The sequence below is a fragment of the Heterocephalus glaber genome, unplaced genomic scaffold (genome assembly GCF_053883595.1).
Source record: "Heterocephalus glaber isolate CG9 unplaced genomic scaffold, H.glaber_assembly_v1.0 deba00001097, whole genome shotgun sequence".
NCBI classification, from domain to species: Eukaryota; Metazoa; Chordata; class Mammalia; order Rodentia; family Bathyergidae; genus Heterocephalus; species Heterocephalus glaber.
Genome location: NW_028258191.1, coordinates 4,041,410 through 4,063,188, shown reverse-complemented (window position 1 = coordinate 4,063,188; position 21,779 = coordinate 4,041,410). Strand labels below are relative to the sequence as shown.

Sequence of the window (21,779 nt, the reverse complement as noted above, 5' to 3'; positions counted from 1 at the left end):
CATTATTGGGTGCGAGTGGCTCCTTACACAGCAGGTGTGGCTTAGCTAGCCAGAACTTCGTGACTACTGCTGTTTTGGGTTAATGTAATCATTCCCTTTTATGGGACATTTTTCTCCCATAAATAGGAGTTACCCATAATAGGTAACTCTGAGTTATACTGTGTAGTGGTCTAAACATGACATGTTCTGTTACTGTAGCATCTTAGAGCCAGAGAGATTTCATCTTTCATTTTACAGAGAGGAGGAGGCCCAGAAAATACAGGCAAGCTGTTTAAGGTCACCACTTTGACCAAATGTGTGGAATTCTTAGAAAAATCCATAGTTAAGGGATACATGTGTTCTTGGAAGAACAATTACAAGATGCAATATGGTGTTATGGGTAGATGGTTTGGCGGGGAACCAGAAATTCTGGATCTTGTCTCAGCGGAAACTGGTGCCTTCTACATAGCTTTGGGAAGTTTTTCTGTACTCCTGGAAAGGAGAGCTACTATCCTTGCCCTCCCTCCCAAATTTTGAAGAACAAATGGAGTTGAGGGACTTGAAATATCAAAAAGTAAGATTGCTGTCCAATACATGGGATGATTATAAATATGTAAGCTGTTTCTGTTTAGTTTTTGAGACAGGATCTTATTTTCTATACAGTCTGACCTTGAACAGCAATCCTCCTGCCTCAGCCTCCCAAGAGCTGGGACTAGAGGCATGTGCCACCACACCTGGCCCTCTAAGCTGTTTTTGGAGCATGAAAAAAATATTGGTAGAATATTAATTCTACTTGCAGTAATTATTTGTAGAGTCTTTATATGAACCATAGCTAGCTGGGTTAAGGTCTGGAAAAAAAGCTCTTAAATTATATTTTTTGACTAAAGGGAAGAGACTTTTATATGTGTCACCATGTGTGAGCCTCAGCCTAACTGAACTGAGAAAGGTTGCTGAACGGCAGCATAACCACATTACAAAGTGCTGCACCAGGGCGGTGGGCCCCAGAGAGGAAGATTGTCATTGTCCTTGTTCTTCCTTGCATTTCGCAAAAGAAATCCCCCATTCTACCTTTAGTGAAATGGCTTCTTTACCTCCTCTCTAGTGAGAGAGGCTTGATTTTTTTTCAGACTTGACCTGGCACCAAATCATCCACTGAAATAACTGTAGCAGCAATTTTTGTTCCTTTCTGTGAATATAGAGAATGCGGAGCTCTGTGGCTTGAAGTTTACCTTCTCTCAGGTTGTATGCACTGAAGATAGAAGCCACTCTTATGAGAAGATCATAGAGCCCCTGTGCTGCTCACTGTTGTAGCGGGTGAGAGACCTAGAAAATACATATAAATTGTTAAAGGTCAGAACATATGTGAAGGGCAAGGCCTGGACAAGAACCAGTTACCCTGACTTTTTCTATTATCCCTTGGAGTGTGGTCGTTTGGGGCACAGAACTGTTACGAGGGAAGAAACTGGGTGTGGGAGAGAAAGGAGTTCATTTTATTTTTCTCCGAAGTGACAGCCACATACAGTTAAGACGCATGCGTTTGACTAGACATTCTTCTTTTTTTTCTTTGTACTGGGGATCAAACTCAGGACCTTGCGCTTGCAAGTCAGGCAGCAGCACCGCTCAGCTAAATCCCCAGCAAGAAGCTTGCATTTGAAACACAGCTTCCATTCCTCTCTAGCAGATGTGGCAACTCTGTCTTCATTCTGCTTCTTAGCTGGGCAATAATTCTGAATTTCTTCATTTTCACTTGGGCATTTGGCCTTCCCAGCTTTTCATAGCTATCTATGATCTTGACAGTGCCTGTGCGTCCGTCCACACAGTGGGAATTCTGGCAGGAAGGAAAGTGTTATAGCCCAGTTTACTGCGGGAAGAGGGCTTAAGAGATTCATTCTTGTCTGTCGCTTTGTTCATTCTCCACCCATGAAGTGGCGGGCATTGCCTTGGCAACTCCATTAGGAGCCAGTTGCTGCTTTGTGAACGTGTGTCTCGCTCCAGGCTCCTGGGAGCAGCCTTGGCTTAGGCCGGAACTGGCATCAGCCATCTTCCTTGGGGTGTAGAGCCAGTGTGGGGAGGGCAGGGGGATGCTGGGGCCCTGCTGGCTTAGCCATTGTACCCCCAGTCACAGGGGCGTCCCAGCCTAGCGGGCCTGGCTGGAGTGCAGGCAAGGTGGAGCCGGGTGGAGTCACAGTGGCCTAGGGGCTCCTGGGACAGGGATCGTGGTTACCTCAGGGTGTGGGATGTTTCACCTTGAGGTGCACAAAAGATTTTTTGGGAATATGCAGGCGAGCTCCAGACAGTTGGGATATAAGTGGAGAATAAAGAGGGTTAAAAGAGTGGACTCAGTGGAATGCACCTGTTATCCTAGCTACTCTGGGAGCAGGGGCAGGAGGGTCAGAGATGCAGGAGGATCCCAACTTCAAGACAGTCTGGGAAACTTAGACCCTATCTTAGAATAAAAGGGAGGGCTGGGGATGTAGCTCAGCGATAGAGTCCTTCCTTGCCTTGTATACATGCGCTCTGGGTTCAATCCCCAATACAAAAAAAAAAAGGCAAAAGGATGCAGAGACAGGGAAACTCCAGAACTGTTAAAGTCTTGAAAGTAGAGGATGAGAATGGTCAGCACCAAGAAAAGTTCCTGGCATATGGGAGAGAGACAGTACCTACCTCCCGCACCCCACACCATCTGGTAGTGTCCTGGTGCCCGACCTCTAGCCTCCCTGTGCCCATCCAGCCCACATTAGTCATCACCACCGCCATCACTGAGCACCTGCTGGTACCATTATGTACAGAGCATCCTGCTAAGCCAGGGCCTTTAGCAGCTGGTAATGCAGTACTCTTTTGTGTAAATTAGAAACAGGTAATCAATCATCTGGATAGATGTGACCCGGTGGGCAATCAATATAGCAAGTGACTGGCACCCTTTTGTGAAGGAAAAGGCATCTACTTTCCAGGGTGGTGTCCCAAGGCCACAGCTTGCTTGCTTGCTTGCTTATTTATTTATTTATTTATTGGTACCAGGGATCGAAGTTGGGACTTTGCGCTTGCAAGGCAGGTGGCGGAACCACTGAGCTAAACCCCTGGCCCTATTTATTTATTTTTTATTTTTATTTTGAGACAAGGTCTGGCTGTTGTTACCCAGGCTGGCTTCGGATATGCTTCCCACCTCACCTTCCCAAGCAAGCATAGCTAGGACTACAGGGATGTGCCACCGCACCTAGCTCAGCCTGTTGCATTTTAATAAGGATTTTCATGTCCACTCCCTGCCTTGGCTGGGTGTCACCCACAGTGACACCATAAACAGAGTCTCTTAGAACCCAGTGAACGAAAGGCCATTAGAGAACAAAATGTCTGGTGTTTTGCCTTACTGGGGCTCCCCCAAAAGCAGACACTGAGACAAGGATCAAAGTGCAGGTTGCTTTGGAAGATGATCACAGGAGACACGGAAGTGAGGCAAGGAAGCAAAGGAAAGCAGGTGTGGCATCTTGGGAACTGCCACCATGGGCATGGGAGTTCTGGGGCCCGGTTTGGAACACACCCTTCAGTGTTACCCCCTCTACCACCACTGCAGGGTGAGGGGGTGAAAGTACAGTGATACCTCTGTTGTCGAACTCATTTCAGTCCAAATTCGTGTTCGAACACTGAAAAGTTCAGAACCGAACATATTTTTCCCATAAGAAATAATGGAAAGACAAATAAGTGGTTCTGAGGCCCAAAAATTACTCTTACAAATTCATTTTTCCAGGACTTTAACAAATTTCACAATGATTTCTTTCTTTAACTCTAGTTTGGTTCTCACAGTTTTCCTGTTAGCTATGCTGCTGGTATCACTGACTTTCTTTGGAGCTGTGGTTACGATCTTCTACACAAATAAAGTGCAAAAAAAGAAAAAGGACAATGACGAATATTTTAACCCAGGAACAGAAACACTGTGTGTTGTCTGGGAGAGAGCGGCTCCTAGATTGATGTATTATGGCCTGTGTCCATGGAGATACCACGCGTGACTCACTCTCGGCCCATGTAGGTTTTTTCAAGTCTGATTTTACCGAGCAGATTTTTTTTAACTTTGCTGTTTGAGTAGTGGAAAGTTTGAGTTTGGAGCAGTTTGATAGCCGAGGTATCACTGCACTGACTCCTAACTTATATCAGTCATTGGCTGAGAACTGGTGGGGTTGCCCTATCACAAGTGGCTGAAAGGGCTCCAGCAGCCAGCAGAGTCCCCGGGCAGAGCCCCCTGGCAGTGGGAGGCTGGACCAGCCCATGAGAATTGAGAAGAGGTGGTCAGACTCCTGACAGCATTGTTTCAAGTGTGCGGTGGGTATTTTCACCTGTTTCTAGAAGCACCCAAAGCTGTAGCAGCAAAGCTAGTAAATCTGCACATCCCAGCCCCAGACATAGTTCCTCACTTTTTCTGAATGGGCTTGATGGCTGGACATGGAACTTTTATTTTTAAAGAATACATAGGATGGTCCAGAAATACATTAAATTTTGCTGGAATTATAGAGTTAAATGGCCCCAACAATCAGTGGAGCTAACCTCAGGAGTTGCAAACCTGGATGTCTGGAGGAGCCTGCGATGTGATTTGGTACTTGGATGTTGTAAGGTGACATAAAGCCAAGTTCTGAGCTGGTATATTCTAAGTGGTGCACTTTCTGTATCCTTTCCTTTAAGGGACCTCTGCTCAGGGAGCTTGCTGTAGCACAGGGCCTGATTTAAGTTGGTCAATAGTTCTATTACAGAATGGCACTAACCCCATTCCAAGCATCTTTTAGAACACCAGGCACTGCATGGGCATGTCTGATTCTCATGGGAGGACTGAATTGTGGGTAGTGTTGGCTCCACTTTACAGATGAGGAAACAGCTCTGAGAGAGTCTTTACGGCTTCCACATGATGCTCCTCTTATTTGGAGCTACTTTGTGAATATCAAGATAACAGTACATCAGCATGTCACAATGCGGGTAATACCTCTGTAGCTACAATGTATGTTGAAACAATGTTTTATGACATAGTAAGTGTTAATTTATAAAACTTCTGTAATACAAGTTGGCACCACAGTGAGATACTACTTCATGCAGCTACATGGGAAATTAATTTGATAGTTCCTCAAAGGGTTAAATGTGAGTTGGTATATGGTGCAGTTATTCCATTCCTACATACAACCCAGGAGGAATGAAAACATGTTTGCATAAAAACTTATTCGTGAACATTAATGGCAGCATTCATAACAGCCTCAAAGTAGAAACAACCTAAATGTCCCACCAGCTGATGAATGGATAAACAAAATTTGATATATTAATTCAATAGAATATTATTTAATAACAAAAATTAAGTATTGAGACATGCTACTACGTGGATGAACCTTGGAAACATGCCAAGAAAAAGAAGCCAATTGCAAAGGCCATACGTGGTGATTCCATTCATATGAAATGTCTAGAACAGGTCGATCTGTAATTCAGAAAGTATACTAGTGATTGCCTAGACTGGGAGACTGGAGGCATGTAGAGTGATGCTAGTGGATACAGGGTTTCTTTTTCGGGCGATGGAAATGTTCTGATGGTATAGAAACTTCTGAGCATGCTGCAAACACTGACCTGCACATTTTTCTTAAAGGGATAAATTTTATGGTATATCAATTATATTTCAATACAAAAACCCCCTAGAACTTCTGGCAGAATATTTATGTTGATACAAAATGAGTATCAACACTAACCCAAGGATGTCTGCTCTTTAGTTAATGTTTTGGAAACAGTCTTTCAGGTTGTTACAAAAGCCCTTCACAGTTGATGAATTGATCTCATTTAATTTTTTCTTGTGCAAACTAATATAATGCTTTACTGATGTCTTGACCTTGGACACCTTTGTAGTCAAGACAAATCCATATCACTTTAGGAAGTAAGTACATCTGTGTTTTTGTTTCAAATAAGAGCAAAGAGCTTTGGAATGTGAACACTTAGCTCCCAAACTAAAGCAGAGCTGTGACTCAGGCAGATCTTCTGCCTTGTCCTCCTGCCCTGGAGGACAGCATCAGGCCTAATGCTTTGGGGAGACAGACTTAAAGTCAATATAAAGACTACTTTTCTGATAATTATTTCCAGTCAAGTTGTTAGCAGGTTCATGGTCCCTTCTCAGGGCTCATGGAGCTGGGAATTGTGCATTGTAAGGAGTCTGAATGGCTGACTCCATGATCAGAGGCTGGATGTGGCTGGGACTCTACTTCTGCTGTACTACGTCACCTCTCAGAGCTATGACTCTTTGTTTATTGACCTAATTGTGTGTTTGCACATAATTTAGAATTGGTGGGAAGTAAGCAGAAAATTTAAAAAGGACCAGAGGTTCATGGTTATTGTTTCCTGGTTTTTTAGAGAGACTGAGTGAATTTAAAGCAGAACTTTGAATTTAAAGCACTTGGTCAGAGCCTGGAGGCCTGGGTTCCAGGCGCATGTCTGCTACACGCTCATTGGCTGCAAGTCATCTACCTTCTCCTGATCTCACTTTGTTCCTAAAACATGGTATCTGGATGACCTTGAAGAACTTCTCGGCTCTGAAAAATTCTAGGATTTTTCTTAACAGCTCCAGCTGTCCCCAGCAAGCCTTATGCCTATCTTTTCATAGCCTCTGATCAGCCTTTGCCTCGTGCATTGCTCCTGGTGACTCGAATGCTTGCCTTGTGTGCCCCCATCATTGTTCTTGTCAGTGTTGCCCTTTCCTGCTGTGGCTTCTGCCAGCCCCACCTTTGTGATTCTGCGTGATGGCTCTAGGCTACAGTAGGAACCTCAGTCTTTTTTTTTTTTCTGAGATGGTCTCGGCTGTACAGTTCAGGTGGCCTCGAGCTCAGCAATCCTCCTGCCTCAGCTTCTTGAGTGCTGGGATTACAGGCATGTGCCATCATGCCTGGTTGGAGTCTCGGTCTTGTGTTCCTTTGTTTGCTTCATTCTTTTCTATTAATCTTAGCATGTGCTGTTTTGTGTTTCTCTAGTTTTTCCCCCAAAATCCTGTTTCTTAGGAAGACGGAATGGTGTAAAGGAAGAACACTATAAATCAGACCCTTAGAGTTATTTCCTTGAAGTAATAGAGTTTCCACTAGAAGGGTATGGGGTAGAGCATCGGATGATATTGCTGGCCCCAGGCTCAAAGAACTCATCATCTCCTGCACTTTCGGGATGAAGTCTTGTCAACACCTATAACAGAGAGTCAGTGATCACTTTCAGTAATCAGTTCCTCTTTGTTGACAGAGAATTAATGATTGTTCTCAGTAATCAGTTCCTCTTCTGAATACCCCCCAGAGTCTGAACTAATCCCACAGAGTGACTTTAAATCTCTCTGTAGAAAATTTAGCCTTTTAAAAGTTTTTCCTTTTTCTTTCTGGGTAAAGACGGAAGAAAGATCATTCAAATCTTTGGCAACTTCTGGTCACAACCTCAGAGATTGTTTCTGGATTGCTTCTTGAACTCTTTCTGGGATAATTAATTTTACTTTCCTTAACATCCTTCCTGATACTCATCTTCTAAACTTCCACGTGAGACTACTGCTTTCTTGTCTCCCACAGTAGACTGGGGAGCAGGCTGGGGAGCAGTTGTCGGGTAACAGGTCAGATGTATTAATAGGCAGGCCATATGGTTCACAGACATTTTGCTCTCAACAACTTGATAAGAATTCTGGTGGTATGATTTTTGTTTTTAATTTTGACTATGAAAGTGTAGAACCATCTGCTGTTTTTTTTTGTATGTGATCCTGGTAGGTTATTAATTTTAGTTACACTGCTCCTATGCAATTAGCACTGCTGTATACGGAGGCTTCATGGCAATGCTGGCACATTTCATTTTCAGTATTAGTGAATGTCAGATGTGTGTCTCATAAGATCCCCTTCATAAGTTACAGCAGGCTTGCCTACACGCAGTTGGGTCTTGGGCAGTATATGGTTTCTCTTTTAGCTGGTTAAATGCTTCAGTTGCAGTGGTCCACTTGATTGGTTGGGAAGAGGTATGTGGAGCAAACCAAAGAGGGTCATGTGATAGTGATGCCAAGGTGGAGTGGGGCTGCTTTAGTCAACATCATGGAAGCCCTGGAAGGAGGATAAATCTGAAATCTGACCAACATATATATATATATATTTTTTGGTACTGGGGATTGAACTCTGGACCTTGCACTTGCAAGACAGGTGGTGAAACCACTGAGCTAGATCCCTGGCCCATGAAATCTGAAGGATGATGAGACAGCCAAATGGAGATCAGTGAAAATTTCAAGGGGGAGAATTCTAAAGGGAAGGAAGGACTCAGAGTACAGGAGGTACAGGAGGAAGTCCATTGGGCCACACTCTCTAGTGAGGGGAGGAGAATGCAGGAAGCTCAGGGTACAGAGGGCCTAGTTAGGAACCATGGAAGAGTTGCAGAGAGATGATATGATCTGACTTACAGTTTTAGAGTGTTTGTTTTGGCTGCTGAGTCGAAGTGGATTGTTAGGAGGAAGAAGGACAGCAGGGAGACCAATCAGGAGGCTCTAGCTGTTGTGCAGAAGAAATTGATGGATGGGTTGGGTATGTAGCTCACTGGTAGAGCGCTTGCTTAGCATGTGTGAGTCCTTGGGTTCAGTCTGCAGCACCAAAAAATATTTTTTTTAATAGAAGAGATTGATGGAGAAATGATGTGCTGAGATTGTGTGATGTCATGATAAGAAGAGATAGATGTTGGGATGTATTTTGGATGTGGAATTGTGTACATACTGCATGATGCTTAGGTTTTCAGTCTGATTACTTAGGTGATTGATAGTAGTGTTTTTACTCACATATGGAAGGTCTGATGGTCTCATTTGGCCAGTTAAGTTTGGGATCACTGATAAGACACCCAAGTATACATTTCTAGTAGATATATGAAGGTTCTATGAGAGATGAAGGCTGAAATGTTCATTTAAAGTATGTGAAGATCAAGAATGTCAACAGAAAAGAGACTTAGGTCTGGGCCCTGGATACATCATCATTTAGAAATCTGAAAAAGACGCCAGCAAAGGATACTGATGGAGGTACCCAGGGATGTTGTAGAGAACCATGTGCCATATAGACACCTGGAAAGGAAAAGTATTTCCAAGGGTGGTGAATGGTGTGCTCACTATCTGATTTCAAGTGCTAGTATCCAGCACCTATATAGCAATGCAATTTGAAAAGTCTGTTGTGTAGCTGTAAACTCAGTGATGATTGGCTGAACCCAATGCTGCCAACAGAACTCTCAGCCACTGTGGGATCAGAAACAGGGAGGATCTTGTCTCCTAGAGGGTTCTGGGGAGGAGGCTTTCTTCCAGTCTCTATCAAGGTTTGTGAGATTGTCATACCATTACTAAAGGAGCAAAGATGAACTAGTGTGGTGAGTGGTTTTTTTATTATTGTTTAATAGGAATTGTATGAAGAGCTGGTGCAAGTCAGTTTTCTGAAAACATCCAGTAACTAAATTCTAATCAATCTCTTCTAAGGCTTAAGGATCACCTAAAATAAAAGATTATAACTAAGTGCATGAAAGCACATGTAAAATGTTTATGTTTTAAACCAATACTTAACATGTTAATCCTGACAAGGAAAGTGTGAAATCATCTTAGAAATGTTATCTTTTCTTAGGATCAGTGTATTCATATGACTTGAAGGCAGCTTCTCTTTGGGAGTTAACTGTTAGCTTTAGATCATGGAAGAGTACTGTACTGTCACTTGATAGATGACTATTTAAAAGAAGTGTAGCAAATTCTTATTTAATACCTTTGTTAAAGTCAAAATATAATGTACTACAGTAAACATCTTAAGTTGAAGGGAAAAATTGCAGAGTCTTACTTTTTTTAATCTATCTATTTATTTTAGTGTTTTTGAGACAAGGTCTCACTGTGTAGTCCAGGTTGGTCTTGAATTCGCTTTGGTAGCCCAGGTTGGCCTCAAACTCATGGTGATCCTCCTGCCTCAGCCTCCCCAGTGCTGGGACAACAAGTATACACCACCATGCCCAGCCCATGCCCTATAGTTTAATTAAAGCCATTTTTTCATGTCTGCTTTTTTGGTACTGGGAATTAACCCAGTGCCTTTGCACTGAGCTGTATTCCTGGCCCATATATATATAATTTTTTCTTTTCTTTTGCTAAGTCTCTGAGATGTCCAGGGTGGGCTTGAATTTGAGGTCCTTCTTCTTCAGCCTCCTAGAGTGCTGAGATTATAAATATGTACCACGGTGCCCAACTCCCTGCTGTATTAGGTACATTTTCCCTAAAAGCCAACATTGCACTGTAAACAAGATGATTTATTTATTTTTTGGTAACTCTCATTAAGTTTGGGGAAATGATGGGTTTTAAATTAAGCAAAGCTGCCTTTCCTTTCCAGAATTTTTTTGGTTTTGTACCGGGGATCGAACTTAGGACCTTGAGCTTTTGAGGCAGGCGGTGGAACCACTGAGCTAAATCCCTGGCCCCAGAAGTTTTGATGGATAGTAAATACTTAGGCAAACTCTAAATGCTTATTCTTACCCTTTACCCAACTGACACTTAGTTGAATTTTATGACTAGATGAAGTTAATAGGAATGTAGTGGGTAAGAGTTGGCAATGGATTGTGTTGAGAAATATTTATTTGGCTATTCAACCTGGTTAACTGCAGAAGGAAACAAAACTGGTAGTAAAACATCAGAAAATGTTCCCTTTCCATAATTTTAGCAGAATGACCCTAGTTCTGATGCTATGCATCAAAACGGAGTTTTAGGGTACTTGAAAATTCTGCATTTTTCTAAGACCAAACTAGAAGTAGGTCATTTACCTGGTTTGCTTAATCCCATTTTCAAAGACTAATCTTCCCTTTTCTTTTCTTTTTTGGTATGGGGAATCAAACTCAGGACCTTGTGCCTTCGAGGCAGGCGGTGGAACCACTGAGCTAAATCCCAGCCCAGAGACTAATGTTCAAGTCTTAGGCCTAAAGCATGGTACTTTGCCTCCATTCAGCTCTACTCATAGTGATGAGTGAGTAAACCAGTAAGCCAGTCTGACAGCGCTGTGCTTTCTGTGTGTGAAGGTTATAGGATGTAACAAGCAATGTGCTTGGACCCCTCATGAGCAGTTATCTTTTCAAGGAGTCAGACTGTCCTTGGGTGATTCCTGATTCCTGGTATCTGAGGCCGCTCGTAGGATGTGTGGGGCTGGAGTGAAGGAGGCTTTTGGCTCTCTTCTCTCCTCCTTTGTCTTTCTTCCTCTCTTCTGCCTTTAGGGGAAGGAAGATGAAAGACCTTCTGGTGGGTGGGGGTGTGGGAGTCAGCAGGGTGGGTCACCACATGGCTAGGAACTATTGGTAGAGAAGAGGTGCCCTTTGGACCTGTGTCTTACCCACTACCTTCCTCAGTGCTCAGCACTGCCTGGCATGAAAATGCTTAATAACTCTTTATTGACTATTGACTGAATACCAGGGCTCACGTAGTGCTGTAGTAGAGCTTTCTTCTTCCTCTTTTGCTGGTTGTTTTCTGGAATTGCCTGTGGTGCAGCATCAAACCAAATTGCAAGACCCCATGTGTGTGTGTGTGTGTGTGTGTGTGTGTGTGTGTAGGGATCTCTTGTTTTACTGCACAGAGGGCCCTCTTTGTCTCAGAAGCCTCAAACACTTGAATTGTTCGGGGCAAAAGCAATACTACTGTTTACTAAGAGCAGCTTTTAAAATCTGGTCTTGTCTTCCCATTAAATAAAATCTCAGCATATGACCTTGGCTGGCAGCGCCCTACACGAACTGGTTTCTGATTTCCTGGCTGACGTCAACTTGCAGCACTCCTCCATATTTTGAACACACCAGGTCTTTTGCTGTCTGCTTATACTTTTGCCTGGAATGTTCTCCACAGCTTTTCCCAAGTTTCTGTCTTTCTGATTCTTTCAAGATCCACTTATCGAAGACTTCTTCACCAAAACCCTCCTTGCCTGATCTGTCATTCCTTTGTTCCTTCATTTTATATCTCAGCCTTTTGCATTTTCCTGTGCTTGCTTTCTTGCTTATTAGCTCTCTGCTCCACTCACTTGAACAGTTCTCAAGGGCAGGACATTTTTTTGTTTATTCATCATCCAGTCCTGTGTAAACTCTCAACTAATACACATTCAAATGAATGAATAAAATGTCAGTCTATCTTTCATCAAAGAAAAATATTTTAAATTTAAGTAAGTATTTTTTTCCTCTCAGATTCTCAATCTACAATCTACATATACACAATGTGTTTGCTGTTCATACTGCAAAAATTCCCCAGTAAGATAAGGAACTGCCTTTAAAGAATAAGTCCAATGATTTAGTGCCTGTGGTCTAACTACTAATATTCATGTGCTTTTTTTCCCTCAACTTCTGATGTGTTCTCTCCACCCATTTCTTTCTTTTGTCTGTCTTTTTCAGCAAGGGAAGCCGTATGTCTTTGACAGAGTACTGCCGCCCAATACAACCCAAGAGCAGGTTTACAATGCATGTGCAAAGCAAATTGTCAAAGGTAAGTGCTATTTCTTTATTTCCTCCTGGGCCTTTCAGAGTAATGGGAAAACATTAAGTGATATTTGCAGCCCAGAAATCCACGTGCCTTGATTGTAAGCAGGGGCCTGCTAATTAGAAACACTGAATTACAGCCTTTGCTCTGGCCCTGCTTTGCTGAGATGTCAGGCAAGTTATTCAGTCTCTCACTACGTCTTTTCTTTATTTATTTTGCTGCCTTTTTGGTAGAATTTTTATGTTCCTTGAAAGCTTAAAAGCAGGGTAAGCTATGGTCACACTGTTTCTGTAATGGTTTTAAAATATGGCAGGTATTGAATCTCCTTTTTCCTTTGAAGGAGAAAATATTCTTGATCCTCTCGTTGTATATCTTTGGCTGATTTATTTCATGCATCTGTCTCCTTTTTATGAATGTCTCTTTGAAAGAAGTTTTAAATGTGGAAAATTCTCGCCATCAAGGAATTTTCTAGTGTCATAAAATCCTATCAGCCTGCTGGTTATTGAGCTCTTCATGCTCATAAGCATTCCTTAATTATCATTCCATCTAACCCTCTTCCAGCCATCCTACCCAGATCCTGACATTTGTTCTTCCAAACAGGGAGTCTCAAGCCTGCATTTGTGTCTCAGAGATCGTTCTTTTTTCTGGGACTGGCCTTGGCTCTGGAGGATTTGTGTCATAATAACAGCAGGGAGATAAAGCAATTTACACATTGCTCCACCTTGCCCTTCCAAAGCAGGGGCAGGTTGGAGCTTGCCTTGGCAGAGCCTGCCATCTGGGCAGAGCTGGGGGCATTTCCTGCTCTTTGGCTTTTTCTCATCACAGCCTTGCCATTGAATTTGAATGCTGTGGCGACTGTGCTTTGAAGTGCCTCATTGCTGCCACTACTGTAGGTAGTTTTGGATTTAAAAAGCAAAAGGTAGGGCTGGGGATTTAGCTCAGTGGTTCCGGCACCTGGCTCAAAAGTACAAGGTCTTCAGTTTGACCCCCATACCAAAAAACAAAACAAAACAAAACAGAAAATACCTTGCTGTTTTAGATCTGCTTGTTTTTAGAGGCTAAGCTGACAAACCTATTTGAAATTCATAAAAATCAGCCTTGGGTACATCTGTTAGATTAATTCTGACCCTGGCCACCTGCGTGGGAGACTTGCGTCAGTATGTAATGTTCCTTGCTGAGATGTATGGTTATTCACATTCTTGTTGCAGACATCAATTAATTTTGAAGGTCTTCATAGTAAGATTATGATAGAAAAGTGAAGAGAAAAAGTTATGCTTGAATTTGAGCTCCTTTTTTATTAATAGTTTGGGTCTATATCTGGTGGTAACTTTTGTCTTCTCTTTACTTCTACTCTTTTGGTTCTCTTTTTATTTAAACATATTTTCTCTCTTTTTTAAAGCCTTTCTTCTTGGTTGGATTCTATTTAGCCCTCCTTCCCCTATAATATTGGGTTCATTCAAATTTTACTAGAGTAAGATTAATCACATATGTGCCACATTTCCTTCTTTTTTCTCTCCTCTTTCATTATCAGAAGCAAATAGTATTTACCACATGCAGTGCTAAGCATGAAGGCCATTTAAATACATCCCATCCACTCTAAACTGACTTAATTAGGAGCAAATGCATTCCATTAAAAAAAAATCTCATGATTAACACAATAGTAATATATTTGAGTCTTTATTCACTAGGTATTTGGGCCCCTCTTAATGTTTGAATTTTTCTATAGTATGAAGTGTCAGTTCCATCCCATTAATATATAAAATTTAAATGTTTTTATGTATCAGTTTTAAAATAAATTTTTTAAGAAAAGAAATAGTCCCCAGGAAGTTCTTGTGAAGATATGACCTAACTCTGGTTACCTTGAGACTCCACATATATAGTAAGCCACAAAGAAAACCACTTAGAATAAAATCGGGCTTTCACATGATATGATAAACAGGCATTTCTATGGCACCATAAATATAACATGAGCATACTCATTTGATAGTAGCAAAGAATACCTTATTATCCATTGAAAAAGAAATGGTTAGGGTGTGATGAGGTCTGGAATGAAGTTTTAAAAATATCCACTGAAGCTAGAATAAGGAGAGTGGCCATGTATTTCTGCATCCACACAGTAAATTTTTTTTTTTAAATTGAAGAATTTTATTGTTATTGAATGAAAACAGAATAGCATAATAAACTGTAAAAATAAGTAAACTTTTATATCCACGAGACCTCTTATTTTACAAATGAGTAGGTTTCAAATAATTACAAGACTTGTTCAATTTTCACATCCAATCAGTAATTATGCTGGAACTAAAACTGTACGAAATCTCCAGATGTTTGGACAATTATTATAAAGAATCATATACCGCTCAGTGGTTCTGCCTCCTCCACATACCAAAGCAGAAAAGATGTAAACAAAAGCTGAAAATGATAAAGTATAGGTTACATTCTACAACTTAATACAATCAATAGGAGTTTTTAAAAAAAAGACCTGTGAGCTGGTCCCAGCACCCGGAAGGAAGCTCCTCCGCTGCCATCCCAAGCTACTAGGTCAGAGAAGCTGAGCTGGTCCCAGCACCTGGAAGGAAGATCCCCCAGTGCCATCCCAAGCTCCTAGGGCACAGAAGGTAAGCCGCGTGGGTGCCAGAAGCACCCCCCACCCCCACCCTGTGGAAATGAGAAGACACATAAACAAGCCTCAAAAACAGACTTCCAGATCACCTACAGCAACCCCAAAGGGAAACGAGATGGAACACTCTGATACTCAACCACCTGGACTCTCTGAACTGGCAACAAAACAGGATCTGGGAAAAATGAAATCAGAAATAATTACTCAGATAACAGCAAAGATTTTGCTCATGGTGCAAGACATCATTAATAAATCTAGAGAGGACACAGATAAAAAAATAGAGGATCTGAGGAACATGATGGAATCCCAACATAGGAAACAAATGGAATCCATAAAACAGATACAAACAGATTTCCAAGAGATTAAAAACTTCATCTAAAGTCTGCGCAGCAGAATGAACCAATGGGAGGATAGAATTTCACATATAGAAGATAAGATTGCAATTAGTGAGGAGGAAAAGAAAAATTGCTTTAAAATTGTAAGGGAACACGAGAAATCAATCCAGCAGCTGCTAGACGATGCAAAGAAGAATAACATAAGACTGATTGGAGTCAATGAAGAAAGAGGAGAGAGTGCAGATGACATAAAAAAAAATCTCTTCACAGAAGTGATGACAGAAAACTTCCCAAGGAGGGGAAAAGAACTTGACATACAGATAAGTGAGGTATATAGGACTCCAGCTAACTTTAATAAAAAAAATCTACACATAGGCATATAATAGTTAGGATTCCAGAAATCCAACAGAAGAACAAAAATTCTACAAGCAATGAGAGAAAAGAAACTAATCTCATACAAAGGAAGGCCCATCAGAATCACAGCAGACTTCTCAATGCAAACCCTCAAGTCAAGAAGAGCTTGGAGTGATGTATTTCAAGCCCTAAAGGAAAACAGCCTCCAACCCAGACTGATGTACCCTGCAAAACTATCTTTCAAAATTGATGGTGAAATAAGATACTTTCATGATAAAGAGCACCTCAGGAACTTCATGAATACCAAACCGGGACTCCAAAAAATTTTAGACAATACCCTAGGAAAAGACAATGAGGATCACAAGCCCAGGAAACCCAACAGAATGAATCCATTGGTCATGACAAATTAAACGCAAAGGGGGAGAATCCAACAAAAAGAAAAAGTCATGACAAGACTTTTAAAACTTTTGACTTCGTCTCCCTAATGAGTGTATAATTCAATCTTATTATTGTACTGATTAGTATTTTTCTGATTCTAGAATTGCACACCATTCCTTGTGCTATACTGGCTATTTATCATCTTCTTATGTCTACATTTTAATTGGGTTGTCTATTAATGAGCTTTAAGAATTCTTTCTATATTCTGCTCATAGGTTATATGCATTGTAAATATGGTCTATTTAAGGACTACTTTTCATTTTAATGATGTCATTTAAAGTTCTAAATTTTGACGGAATCTCAACAATTTTTTTTCTTTTATACATCATGGTTTTTGTATCCTAGGTAGTTCTTGCCTACCCTGAATTCATAAATATTTTCCCTTATAATTTCTTCTTAAAGTTTTATACTTTTAGGCTTTCTTATTTAGGTTCATAGATCCCTTCAAGTTATTTTCATGTATGGAAGGAAAGGGTTGAGGTTAATTTTTTATATACGGATACCAGGTGTTCTAGTGCCATTTGCTGAAGACACTATCTCTTCCTCGGCTCTTGAATTGAGTTTATATTCTGTAAAATGCTAATGTTAAATAATCTTTCAAAACTCAGTGGACCATATATGTGTGGTTCTAGTTCTAGATTCTCTGTTTTATTCAAATGACCTATATGTCTTTCCTTACACCACCACTGCCTTGATTACTGTAGCTTTAGAAGAAGTCTTAAAATTGGGTGCTAAATGTCTTCCAACACTGTTTTTGTTTTTGTTTTTGGCTTTTCTGGGTCCTTTGTACTCTTACATAACTTTTAAATTTCAATATCCAGTTCTTCATTTATAGCAAATATACACAGACCTGAATTTTTATATATACCTTGTGTTTTCTAATCCTGCTAAATTCAAGTACAAGTTCTAGGGGCTCCTAGAGATTTCTTAGTATTTTCTCTGTAGATGATCATTTCATCTACATATAAAGATTTTGCTTCTGCCGTGCCAATTCTATCCTAGTTGTGTCATTTTATTGCCAGACTATTTTTGTGGGGACTAGGTTTCAAAGTTTAATGGACAGATAAAGAGTAAGCATATCTGCCCTTGTTCCCCACCTTAAGGAGAAAGCACTGTTATCTTCTCCATTTATATAAGGCATTCTCGCTGGAAGTATGGAGTACATGTCTTTGATCTGTTGAGAAAGTTCTGTTTTACTTCTAGTCTCCTGATAGCTTTTACCATGAAGAGCTGTAGAATTTAGTCCAATACTCTTTCTCCAACTAGTGACAGGATCATATGGCTTTCTCCTTTCCTCTGTTAAAATGATTACTTTTGGGGGTGGATCTTCCAATGCTGAACCAACACTGCCATCCCTATAATAAAACCACTTTCTACATACTGCCAGATCTGACTTCTAAGAGTTTGTTTTGTTAAACAAATTTCTATCTATGTTCATACTTTTTTCTTCTATTATCTTTATCCAGGTTTGGGATTAGCACAATGTTGATTTCCTAAAATGAGGGGAGAAGTGTTCCTTCGTTTTTCTGCTTTAAATATTTGATATAATTTATGAGCCTGCTGTTGTCATATAGCTAGGTTTTCAAGCTAGGAATATACTTTCTTTAATAGGAGCTATTCAAATTTTATATTTCCTCCAGAGTTAGTTTCATTAATTTGTCTTCTAAGTTACTTCTTAGAAGTTGTCAAATTTATTTCAAAAAAGATTTTTGTAATATGCTTTCTATATCCTTTTAAATTCTGTAAAATCAGTGGTAATGTGTCCTAGATCTTAATATTGTAATTTAAAAAATGTATAACTGATATTGTGTAACAGGAAGAAAAGGTCTAAAAGAGCAGGGGAATTGGGAGGGGTAGGGGAAGGGAAAAAAGGGAAAGGAAAACATATGAGAAGAGGAAAAAAATGGAAACAAAGTCTTTGCAAATAGGGAATGGTGGAGGGGGTGAAGGGAGGGCAAGGGAGGGAAGGGGAAAACAAAATAAGAACCAAGAGACTCATGTAATGGTACAAGATCCCAATGATGAATGTAACTGTATCTTATACCTAAAATGTACCAATAAAGTTAATGGGGTGGGGGGAAGACCTGTAGGATAATGCCAACTTCATCTTGTACGTAACAGAAGTAATTTCAAGGTATTTAATTTTGTCCTTTCATATACAAATGTACAGCACTTGAAATCCCAATTCACTATTTTCCACAGCAAACTACTCCAATCCTGTAAAACTCCAGAATAGTGATTCTTAAGCTGAAGTCTTGTTAAAAAGATTACTTCTTGCCCAGATATTCTGATTCAGGAGTCTGGCATGGATACCGAGAATGTGCTTTTCTAACAAGTACCATGTCGTTCTGATACTGCTGGTCCAGAGAACAGCCTTTGAGCACTATTGCTCTAGAACAATGTATACCACAAGTTATTTTAGTGTTCCTAAAAAGATAATTTCAAGGAAAGGCCAAAATTTCAGTAAACACTGCATATCCTAATCTTATCTTTGAGATTCACAATGCCCCATCAGTGTTATTAAAGGCCTTAAGGAATGTTTTAGAGTAACTCTTTGACCTGGCTTGTCCCAGTTTTTTCTCCAGTGCTTCAAAGTTTGAGAGAAATTTTGCCTGCTAATGCTTCAAAGTTTGAGAAATGTTGCCCTAGACATTTTTCTGCAGTTTAAACCTAAGGATGTTGGAATAATTACATGAGATACTGGATGTTCAGTGGTTATTGACTGAGTGCCTAATTAAATATTAGCTTTACCTGAAGTGATCTAGTAACTATTCTCTGCACAAATAAAAATAACTTCTAGAACTGTTTATTTTTTATTTCTTCTTTCACTTAATAAACAGGGAAACTTTTAGTAAAACATATGAATTCTAATGGTTTTAATTCTAAGATAGTACTCCATGTTTCAACCAACTCTTTTTTTTTTTTTTTTTGAGACATGGTCTCACTATGTTGTTCAGGCTGACCTTGAATTCACTATGCAGAGCTCATAGTGGCCTGGACCTTGAGATTTCCTGCCTCCGTCTCTCAAGTGCTGGGATTATAAGTGTTCACCGTCATGCCTGGCCAACCAACTAAATTAGTTGGGAAGGTTTTTTTTAAAGGTCTTTTGAGATGGGGTCTCGCTACGTAGCATAGGCTAGCCTAGAACTCACAGTGACCCTCCTGCCTCAGCCTCCCAAGTGCTGGGATTACACAAGTGCACCACCACGCCCAGCTTTGTTTTTTTTTTGGACAAGGTCTCACTATGTAGTTTAGGCTGACCCTAAACTATGTATCCCAGGGTGGCCTCAAATGCGCAGTGATCCTCCTGCCTCACCCTCTCAAGTGCCGGGATTACAGTCATGTGCCACCATATCTGGCTGGGAGTTATTTTTAAAAGCATGTTATCATCTGTGACAAACAAGATATAGTTGTAGATATACAGCATTTAACACAATGCTTTTATTATTTTAGTTTCTGAGGATCATGAAAAGAGTGTTATATACTTGGTTTGCTCAGTTAAATTCTCTTGTCTATTTTTCATCTGTAAAATGGAGAGGGCCTGGGTCACTCAGCAAAAGCCTCCATCTCAAAAAATAAAAAAGGAGGCAAGTGTGGTGATGCACACATATAATCACAGTGCTCTGGGAAGCTGAGACGGAGGAAGGCAATCTTCAGGCTAGCCTCAGCAACACAGCAACTTAGTGACACTGTCTCAAAATAAAAAACACAAAGGGCTGGGATTGTAGCTCAGTGTGCAGGCCCTGAGTTAATTCCACAGTATTGCAAAATAAAATAACAAAATAAAACATTGAAAAGGGTTAGGAGTGTAGCTCAGTGTAAAGGGCCTGGATTCAATCCCTAGTACTGCAATAAATAAACAGCAACCTAAAACCTCTAAAAGTTATATACAATCTGAATTAACTGGGACAGTCATCTGATCTCAAATATTTGGTCCCACTGTCCCCACAAATGATGGAAATTTGCTGAAAATTCAGTGCTCTAAATACAAATTCCAGACCATTTCCCATCTCTTGGAGCCATAGATGCATAAAACTCTTGAGCTGTTTTCTCATTTGCAAAATGGAATAGTATCAACAATTTCTTAGGGCTACTATAAACACTAAGCGAGTTGATAGGTGTAAAATGTTTTGAATAGTACCCAATATGCACTAAGCATTCACAAGTGTTAGACTTAATTCATTCCTTACTCTCCCATAAAAATGTTACTATTTTGTACAGCAGAAAACTGATCACCCGATGGCTATCATGGGCACTCATTACAAATCTTTTCCAAAAATCAGTTTAAAATCTGTCCATGTGTCATATCTCTCAAAATAAATGGAGATTTTTCAGTCATCTCTACAAATCAGTGGGATTAAATGCTTATGCTGTAATAAAGGGCCAAGAAAATCACCTATGTTACTGCTAGTCGTTCCTCAGTTTAGTCTTAGCTTTTTTTATACTGTTTTTGTGCCTATCTATGATTTACCTTTAAAAGTAGACAAACTAGAAGTATCTAAAATCAAACATCTAATAGTACTTTTTAGAGACTTTTAACTGTTCCAGAACCCTACATCAAGTTCATTGGTTTGACTCTTACTACAAAATCCTTCCAGCTTTTTTTCTTCCCAGTTGTAAGCAACACTACCTAAAATCCCTAATTCCCAAGGCCATCTCATAAGATCAAATCACTTTTCATCTATTCCAACATCAGAAAATAGTAGCTGTCTACTTCTGGACCTGTCCATGGTATGGATTTCCCAATACGCTGCTTCTTTATACTTGGAAATTTAATAGCACTAACAGAAAACTGCTAAACAAATTATATTGCACTTACTGACCTAAGACCTAAAGCCATACCATGTAATGAAACCAAATTTATATTGCAAAATACTTCAAATATAAGTTTTATTGCCATTTTTCATAAGGACCAGTAAGATGTGTGACCTTGGAATTTATCTTAGCCTAGCTCCATATATTCAAAATTTGTGGCTTGTACTAAAGTTTTTTCAGACCAAAAGTCGTCAATTCTTTGTCTTAATTCATTTATCAATCCTACCCAGAGCATTTTGGTACATTCCAAAAAAACCTCAGGGATCACATGTTTCTAAGTCCTAAATAAGGTTGTGATACAAGTGTAAAATTCCTGCTAAAACAAAGAATTAAAAAATTAAAAAACAAACCTTCCTTGGAAGGGATGAGCATTTGGCAAGATATATCATATACAGGTACAAACTCCCTTTGATGAATATGATTGCATATATTTAAATTGTACCAATAAAATTTTAAAAATCTATAAACAAAAAGCTTACATGTGTATTACAGTATGATAGAAAAACCCCCACAAGACTGAGAGTCAAAGTGCTGGTTTCAGGGGCAGGATTTTTTTTTTTTTTTTTTTTGAGACAGGTTCTCACTATGTAGTCTGTACGCCCAGGCTGGCCTCGAACTTGTGGTGATACTCCTGCCTCAGAGGCCTACTGAGTGATAGGATTACAGGCATGCGCCACCTCACCTGGCTGCTTTTCCAAAAGCTGTTATTTTAGGCAAATTATAACCTCTGACTTCTTCTCATCTAAAAAACCATGGGATTGGATGAGATATTCTTGAGAATCCCTGC

General features: G+C 40.1%; 1 protein-coding gene across 1 annotated transcript in view; it reads left to right on the top strand.

Moving 5' to 3' along the window:
* The window catches only part of Kif5c (kinesin family member 5C), a 169,138-nt gene that overhangs the window by 37,513 nt on the left and 109,846 nt on the right, over positions 1-21,779 (top strand). The window contains exon 2 of the mRNA XM_004869993.4: positions 12,349-12,439. Coding sequence (XP_004870050.1) covers positions 12,349-12,439 — 91 coding nt within the window. The remainder of the gene's footprint in view (positions 1-12,348; positions 12,440-21,779) is intronic.